This window comes from Hevea brasiliensis, chromosome 9, assembly GCF_030052815.1.
Source record: "Hevea brasiliensis isolate MT/VB/25A 57/8 chromosome 9, ASM3005281v1, whole genome shotgun sequence".
Lineage (NCBI taxonomy): Eukaryota > Viridiplantae > Streptophyta > Magnoliopsida > Malpighiales > Euphorbiaceae > Hevea > Hevea brasiliensis.
In genome coordinates, this window is record NC_079501.1 from 20,240,946 (window position 1) to 20,250,162 (window position 9,217).

The window sequence follows — 9,217 nt, forward strand, 5'->3', positions numbered from 1 at the left end:
GAGTTGTTGATTCGATATGTAAAATTTGTTTGAGGGGACTCATTCAATATTTACATTACGCTGATATTCAAAATTCAATTGAATTAATTTTCTTTCTTTTCTCAAACCTTAGAGTAAGAACTCGTTCTATGTTAGATTCTAACAAATGTTTAAAATCAAAGTTATATATATGTGGCTATAAAAATAATAATCTAATCCAATACTCATTTTATTTTTCTTCACATAAACTCCATTTCTTATATTTATGTATGTTTATTTTTTTAATCGAATTCAAATTTAACAGATATCTCACTACTTAAAAAATATATTTAATCCCACTAAATCAAATTTCATTTCTACATATTAATGCTTATTTTCTTTCAAGAATATCCTAAATAAAATAAAAAATATAATTAATATAAAAAATTTTAAAAATATGAATTCCAAAATTAGTGACTGGGCCTGAATAATATATAGGTCTTGTATTTTATTTTTAAATGCCTCTTTGCTTCAAAATTATATACATAATTAATGGTATTCAAAAGTCTGTCACGTGGTATATATAATTTAAGAATTGAAACTTAAATAATGGCTTATAAATTTAAGTCACATAATTTAATATTGATATTTAAAAAATCACCAACTATATATGTTAGTAAATCACCATGATCGTGATGTTCCATCTTCAAATATTTCTCCTTGTGAAGAACCCCAGAAATTAATTACAATGCTTTGGCATTCTTCCCATACCAAACCAAACCTGCATATATATTGTTAAGAGAGACGAGTAATTGGAAATTAAATTTGTTGAGAGAAGAAAGGCTAAAATTAGCTGATCATTGTCATGCACAAGTACAAATATAGCAATGGTCTTGAAGATGAAGATGAAGATGTTGTGTGTGTACAAGCTTTCACTATGTGGAGAACCAGTTTTCCCAATGGAAAGAAACTATAAAAGAAGACAGTAAAGAATAAAGATATTAAATATGAAGTGAGGGGCTGAAGGTGATGACAGAAGAATAGAGAGCACAAAGGAGTGAGATGCAGACGTTACGCATTTCATCATCATCTGTGCTCTCTATCTTCTGTCAACAGCATCACCATGGCCTCCTCACAGAAATTATATAAGACATATAAAGTTATAACATAAAAGAGAGAGAGAGAGAGAGAGACAGAGTGAGAGAGAGAGAGAGAGAGAGAGAGAGGGCAGTGGATGGCTATAGAACTTCCCAAACCTGCTCTCTATTTGGAGGACAAAGATATGAATTGTGATGAGGGAATTTAGCTGTTGTGTATGGGAGTTTTGAAGGTTTATTGGTGAAAAAATTGACTCCCCAACACCTCTATTTATAGGAGAATACAGTGTCATGTATTGGCTGTACTACTTTTTGCTTTTCCATGATATACTCTTCAATGAATAAAGAGTACCAACTTGGGCTTCGATCATGATCTCACTTGCATTCGAATTATATTCTAATTACAGTAGCACAGGAGTAACAGAGTTTGACATTAGATCATTAATTCAATGGTCAATTTTGCAATCCAGCAAATGAGATTAAAGATTTGATACCTCTTCCATGCATCTTATAATTTTATACCTTTTCCATCTTATAATTTTACCAATATATCTGGCACCCATAGAATTAATCTTATGATAAGTACACTCCTCAACTTGAGTAATACTGAACCCCTCTTTCCCTTAAATTGTAAACGGAGAACAATTCTCTCTTTCTCTCTCTCTTCTTTCTTTTTTTTTTTTTTTAACTGATGCATGCATACTCAATTTTTGAAGCTTAATTAACAAATGTCATTTTAGTTAAAATTATGATAGGTCTTACATATAAAAACATGGTGGTAATTTTTTATTGATTGGGTGTTTATACATCTTATTATAAGTAAGAATTTTCCTAAATGATAATAAATTATTCAAGTGCAATTACATATAATTAAAGCAAATGAAGAATAAATTTATTTATTTTATTTTTAATTTTATCTCATTAATATGAAAATAATTCATTTATTAATTAAATTTAAATTCATTTGCAAATAAAAGATCCTGGTATTTTTAAATATTACATTTAAAGAATTACCCATTGCTCAATGATTAACAACAATCAACAAATTCCCTCTAAATTGAAGTTCAGTACTGATCAATGAGTGCTCATTTTTCAATATATATAAATCGATTCTGATCAATTTTTTTTGGTTGCATTCTTCCTTATCAGCAAAGAGCGGTTTTTCTCTTAAACCACATTTGTGGGTTCTCTATCTATTGCTATTTTATAGTACTTGGTTCAGATCTGGTTCATGTTCTTGTAAGTTTTATATTTAACTAATATGTATTGTATCATATCTGGTTCATGTTGGAAATGAAATAAGTTCGCAGATCATATGAATTCTCTTTCAATTTATATTTAAACAATTAATTAAATTAAATTAATAATTATTTAAAAAACTATAAATTCCTTTAGATTTGTCAACTGATCAATGTGTCATTTAGATTTTTCCATGGACTTTGCCAAACAAATCTGTTCTTTGCAAACAGTTACTAAAAGGATAATGGAGGAATGTAATCTGTGTGCTAGATATGATGCGCAGATGCATATTTATCTGGAAGAAAATGATGGAGAAAGTCTTCATCCAATCCCCACCTTATCTTTAGTGATGTTGGGCAATGTGAGAGAGAATGTGGGTTCAGGGATTAGGCATTATGCATGCAAGTTGCCAAGAAGCATGGAGAAGAAAGCAGGGTTCAGGACAATCCGTCAATCCCCCATCTCTAAATCCTTATCTTTAATTACTTTTTTTTCCTATATTTCCCGTCACGCCATTATCATTCGCCATTAATGGGGACATTTCCCTACAAGACAGCATGGGGCGGTGAGGCCTAATCTTTCCACATGGCTTTGCCCCATAGCTTCTCCATTGACCCTTTTTCCTTCTTTTTTCCTTTTTCAAAGTCGAAATAGAAAGGGGGATTTCTTTTTCTTTTTCTTTCTTTTTTTTTTTTCATTGAAAAAGGCTTGCCAGTTGATGACAGCCATCGTTAAACTAATTTGTTGGGTAATTGTGCGATTTCTAAGTTTAAACTTTAATTAAAATCAAATAAAAAAAAATTATTATGGCACTATTAAGCAGCACAGCAGTAATGGGCAGAGCTAGCTCACTAAAGAAATAAAAGCAAAATTCCAATAGCAAAAGCAGGAAAGTAGCTATAATAATTAGCAGCAGCATCTCACGCTTTGTCTATCCATTTGCCTGCAATGGAAACAGCAGCCAATTCCTAGACCTATCCCTTTTGGGAACCTTTCTTTTCCCACTCTGAATTATGCTTTTCCTATTTGGGTAGGAAAGCCTCACAACACAGTTAACTCATCATGCTAGATTTTCAATTCCAAACCCCCAGTAATTTCGTGTGAGCATTAATCTGCTAGTTTTGAAAATAAAATTTTACAAGAATTCATCTCAAGCGTAATTATATAATAATTCAATTGAATTCTTTTCTTGTAAATGATTTATTTTAAAAAAAACTTATAAAATTGAAATAATTAAATTTAAAAAAAAAATATATTGAATTAAAAATGAAATTATTTCACTTGTTTTTTTTTTAATAAAATAGACAATAAATATAATTCAATTAACTTCAATTATTCCCCTCAAAAAGCATTAAGTTCAATTATTTTTATTTTTTGACCATAAAAATCAAACCAATTGGTGGTGAATTGTGCATCGCTGTGTATTGTATTGAAAGTTAAAAGAGAAATGGAGAATTTTTCAAAGAGAAGTTCAGAAGGCATCTTTTTTTTGGCATTGATTGGTTGCTTTATTCCACTTTTTCTGGGCAGGCAAATAATTCACATATGGCCATACCTTCCTCTTATTGGCTGCTTGCTATCAGCATTGTTCTATTTAGCTAGTGGGAACCTGGGTCAGCAGAATACATTTCAAATCAAAAAATTGAATCCACACAATTCCATTTTTTAGTTTAATTTTATAATAATTTAATTCAGTTTGATTTTATTTTTCAGAATTTCTAATTATTTCAATTTAATATTAATACTAAAAAATGAATAAAATGAATTAAATTAAAATTATTAATTTAATTAATTAATTAATTATTATATTACCCTTTCTCTCAAAAATTTTATCCTTTAAGCTTTATTTGAATAGAGGAGAATAGAAAGAAAAGAAGAGAAATGTGATTCATTAAATTTCCTTTCTTTAGATAGTAAATAGATGATATAAATGAAAAAAACCAACACCCTTTATTAATCTCAAACACTTATTTTCAATTTAGAGTAAAATAAAGGGAAATAAAGATAATTAGATATTATTTATTTTAAAAACACTTATTTATACTTAACATTCTATAAAAATAAAATCAATTAGAAAAAAAATTCTATTTGTGCTCTATTTTAGTAAGATATTCAAATAATAATAAAAAATTAATTTCTCTTTTTTTTTTCTCTTTATTTCTCCCCTTTAATTTACTCTCATTTCCTTGGTATAATTAAGATCCACAGAAAGGGTTATCCTTTCATCAAAAAGAAAATCTACACTAACTCTATTATCTCTCATATCTCTCAACTTGTTCTTTTATCATCACAGTGATTGTGCCTCCCAACCTTCGTTTAAAATGTATTTGGATAGAGTGAAAGTTAATTTGTTTTATAAATTAAGGTTAAATAATGGAAGATAAGATATGAAAACCATATCGTAATCTATCAAATTGGTAAATGGAAAAAATTGAAGTTTTTAGAGGTTTTAAAACCTTCACATATCCTCCTTCCCTTAAAAAACTTACTTTCTAAATAAGCTCAATGATTTAAAAACCCATATCTTACATTCAAAAACCTTCTCCTAAGTATAGGGTTACTCTTTGCTTCTTTTTATCTCAAAGACCGTATCGTCTCTTTCGCCCGACTCTTATCTTCTTTGAGGCTTTCTAATTGTGATTATCCTCTCTCCCTTTGCTTTCTCTATCAGAGGTGGCAAATCCTCCACCACTACTCATCTCTGTTGCTGATGGATTACCTCCCTCTTCATTGCTTAGTTTGGGCATATGGCTATCTGAGTTGTCTTTTAATATGGTTTTTGTTCTATTCTCGTACAACTAAACTTATTTCTATTCACTATGGCCTCTATTGCTTGGGAGGGTGGCTATCGTTAGATTATTTTAGAGTCCGACTCTCTTGCAGTGGTTCATTTAATTTGTTTTGGAAATGATCTCCATCATCCTTTGGCCATTGTGATATTGAATTACTAGAAATTATGGTTGAATAAAATCAAACAATTTTTTTATTGGATTATTGAATTGAAATTATATTGTTTAATAATAATCAAATTATTGATATGTCTAGTTGAATAAATCCGATTAATTTTTTTTTTATTTGATTGAGAGCAAGAATAGATTATTCAAACCCGAAAATATTGATAAAAGTATCCTGTTAACTTTGCCTATATGTCTAGTTAATTTTGCCTCATATTGTTCATGATTTTTCTAATTTTCATTTCTCCAATGCATGTTTCTATATCTATGATTTCGATTTAAAAAAAAAATGGAAAAAGGTTGTTTTCATCTAAGTAAAAATACCCAAAATTATGAACCAACTAGTGTCTTCTTTTGGATGTTTGACGCTCCATATAGTTCTGACAGATCATGGCCTCTAATTTTATATTTTAAATTTGTCGACTCTAATTGGACAAAATGCCATTGATAAAAATATTGAACGTCGTGGTAAAACTCAATGTTTTTTTAAAAAAAAAATTTTTGAGTTTGATTATTAGAGAACACATTACTAAAAGGATAGTTACAAATTTCAAAATGATTATTTTTTTATATAATGTTAAATGGACAAAAATAATATCTTAATAAATAAATAAATAAAAGACAAGATGCATATTAAAAAAAATTGAATAAATATATATGGAGTAAAAAGAAAATAAATGTCTCTTTTCTTTTACAATAAATTTAAAAATAAATAATTTCACATTAATATTTTATTTTTTTTACGATGTTCAAATAAATACATTTTAAGCCTTTTGGCTAAATAAATTTCAACCTTTTTCAGTTAAGCTCAGTTAGGCCCATAATTTTACAGATGAATTTTTTAGCGTTTGTAAATCACGGTTGAAGAAGAGTTTTTAACCAAATATCTTCAAATAAAAAATAAATTTAAAAAAAAAAAAAAGAGAGAAATTGTAGCTTACCATTCTCTTCGCAAATTCGTTCCCCCTCTCTCTTTCTCTGTATTTAGTATTTGCCTCTCATTGTTTTTCTCTTCCTCCCTATTATCTTCTTTCAAATTTGCCGATCCAACGACTCCTCCCCCTCTCCATGACTACGATGACTCCGCCGCTCATTGCCTCCTGCCTTTCCATCTATTTATCTGCTCACCGTCTCTTACCTTTTCATCTATTTATTCTATTGTTGTGCCCTATAAACCATAGATAAACAAAACAAACAAACTATCTTTTAAATAATTACAAACTCAAATATATCATTTAAATAATTATAAATTCAAATATATCTAATTATCAACCCAATTACACCTAAAAAAATACTTACTATCATAGTAAATACATTAATTAGTCTTTCTCATTCTTCTCTGCACAAAACCCAACTATATCCTTTATCCACCTAGCCGAAACTTCTCTCACTCAACGGGATTGTAATAGGCAAAAGCTACTATTTCTATAGGTAAAAGCTACTCTCCTTAATAAACAATAGCCCCTCTGCAATGGACGAAAACCTAAAAAATCTCTAGATAATACTCATATTTATACTAATAGCTCATCAATTCTAATATAATTAAGAATATCCACTTCAATTTAGAAATAACATTATAAGAATTTTGCAAAACAAACTGAAAGTGTGAAACAAACTGAAAGTATAAAACAGAATTGTGCAAAATGATTCTATATGTATATATACTTAACGTCTGATATGAATCCATCCCTTTCATCGCCAATCACAAGATTAAACGATGATTGTTACTTGCTACACTCTTCCATCATTGATTTCCGCTATCCTTTGTTCACTGCAGAAAAATGATCAAGGGCACCTCATAAGTAATGCTTATATATGGAATGATTTTTTGTTAGACATGAAAGGGGAAAAAATTGTAAACAGATTAAGATGGGACTGAATAGCTGAAATTGTAATGGAAATGAGACTTCTTAAATTATATCAATGGATTTGATTCCACAATCTCTCACCTTAAAATTAGATTCATAACTGAATTCAGCGGGAGACATTGATGTTCTGATCATGAATTGCGGAGCAATTTCATGATTTGTCAATATCAAGTCCCCAAAAAAAAATTCATGTACACTAGAACTTGGAAAAGTTTCTAGCAAATGACACCAGTATCATTGCAAGTTCATTCCACTCACCTCATTAATGTCTATCATAGGAAATGGAACTTGAATTGCAGGAAGAGGTTCAAGGTCTTCACCACAGTTTCCAGTCTCATCATCCTGTTTTAAAATCACCTCTAAGAAGTTAGTTCAGCCTTCAAGGAGGACGAAATTAAAAGAAAGGCTCCATTTGGGCACTCAAATTTGTGAAAAGAAGAAAAACCTTTTTGTGATGGTCATAAGGGACAAGCTTAACCAAGAAATCAAGAGTATCATTGAGCCTTATAGCTTTAGCAATGTCACAACACTGAAGCGTTCCACGCTTACATTCTTCAGTTTGCAGCCATGAGCGAAGAGTGAGCTCCAAGATGAAGATCTCACATGCTTTCGACAACAATATAGGAGTGTTTGCGCTGATCATCTAATCGTATATACATTTTACAAGCTATTAATGAGCAAGAAGCAGCACCAAACAATGGCAAGCAGACAGTGTTCAAGCTACAGCAATAAATTTCCTCAACATTTTTCTGAACAATTAGGAAACTGAATAATTGATAATGCAATTTTACAACACAATTCTTGGTTTAATTCCTCTTTTTTTTTTAATCCGATAGAGGCATAATGAGCTGAGTATCAACTGATGGGATGTAGCCATCTCCCTTTTTCACCATATAATGATCTTAGGTAAATGGAGAAATTTGAACTCTAGATCTTTCAAAGTAAAGGAAGATCAATTAAGCTACCTTTGATTGGCTTCAATTTCTCAAATTACCATTTGCTTGATTAATTGCTTGCATGCGCAAAAATGAACCAACTAATGTATCCAAAAGGGTAAAAAAAATTTTTTTTTTCTTTTGCTAATTAATTCAACCCTAGCCATTTTCAAACAAGACTTAAGCTAGATAGATTCTTCTTTTTTCTACTGACAGCATAAATGGCTAAAAATAAAAAAGAGGAATAAAATTCCAAACCTTCACTTGTCTATCAGATTTCATGATCCTTTTGATCCTTGCAAGAGGAAGTTGATGATGGCTCTTAAACGCTTAGATTGATCACGAGGCACCCAAACATGGGTACAAATTAGTAAATGGATACATATATATTTAAATACTTATATTATTAATTAAACCAAAAGAAATTAATAACCTGAAGTATTCTGAATCTCCAGCAATTGTTGATTCCAAAATCTCTCCAAATTTTGCTTCTGCACTTGCATAAAACGAGACTTCCTAGCCTCTTTACAACCCTAAATTATACACATAAACACATAACAGTAACAACATCCAAATATATATAATTTAATTAATAGTTTAATTGAACAATAATGCACAGAAATGATGAGAATTTACGCTGATACCTCATTTGTTGGGTGATGGTAATTAGAAATCAAGACAGAAGACATTGGCATGAAACTGTGCACTTGTGGAGATGTGGTGGAAGAAAGATTGAACTCAATTGACTGATTCAAATCCATGGATTGATAGAGAGAGAAGCCCTTTCTGCCTTACTTTTTCATGTCAAAACTCAAATATATCCTTAGGTAACAGGATATGAGGGAAAGAAAGGAAGCATTAAGTTCAAAGCTAGGAGAGAGCTGTGCTCATTTAGTGTGAGGTAAAGCTTGAATTACCTGGATTTTATTTAGCACGTGTTTCATTAATATAACATTTTTTTGAGGTAACGGAAAGTGAAAATTGGCCTTGATTAGTAGTCTACTTTTTGTCAACTCTTTTGAACTTTTGTCTTTCACTTTAAGGAAACTGGGAATTTGTAATTGGTGCTTATTTGAGAGATATGTTAAATAATTTTTTTAAAAGCTCTGACATAAACTAAAATTTTATATTAAAATTTATATAAAATTAATTAAAATATATATAAT

The 9,217-nt window shown here is 30.0% G+C and overlaps 1 protein-coding gene across 1 annotated transcript; it reads right to left on the reverse strand.

Annotated features, from left to right (window-relative positions):
* Positions 1-6,720: 6,720 nt before the first annotated feature.
* LOC110661168 (nuclear transcription factor Y subunit C-4) lies at positions 6,721-8,946 on the reverse strand. The gene is made up of 6 exons (XM_021819722.2): positions 8,696-8,946; positions 8,485-8,584; positions 8,310-8,380; positions 7,562-7,759; positions 7,375-7,458; positions 6,721-7,019 (listed from the first exon to the last, which is right to left on the reverse strand). The coding sequence occupies exons 1-6, from the start codon at positions 8,810-8,812 to the stop codon at positions 7,017-7,019; spliced, it is 573 nt and encodes a 190-aa protein (XP_021675414.2). The 5' UTR covers positions 8,813-8,946; the 3' UTR covers positions 6,721-7,016.
* Positions 8,947-9,217: the final 271 nt, after the last annotated feature.

What these genes read in the sequence shown, in the direction of transcription:
- LOC110661168 (XM_021819722.2), bottom strand. Translation starts at nt 8,812, where the DNA reads ATGGATTTGAATCAGTCAATTGAGTTCAATCTTTCTTCCACCACATCT. An exon ending in ACCATCACCCAACAAATGAG is followed by an intron (nt 8,585 to 8,695) that starts GTATCAGCGTAA and finishes TGTATAATTTAG; the next exon opens with GGTTGTAAAGAGGCTAGGAA. An exon ending in CTTATGACCATCACAAAAAG is followed by an intron (nt 7,459 to 7,561) that starts GTTTTTCTTCTT and finishes ATTTTAAAACAG; the next exon opens with GATGATGAGACTGGAAACTG.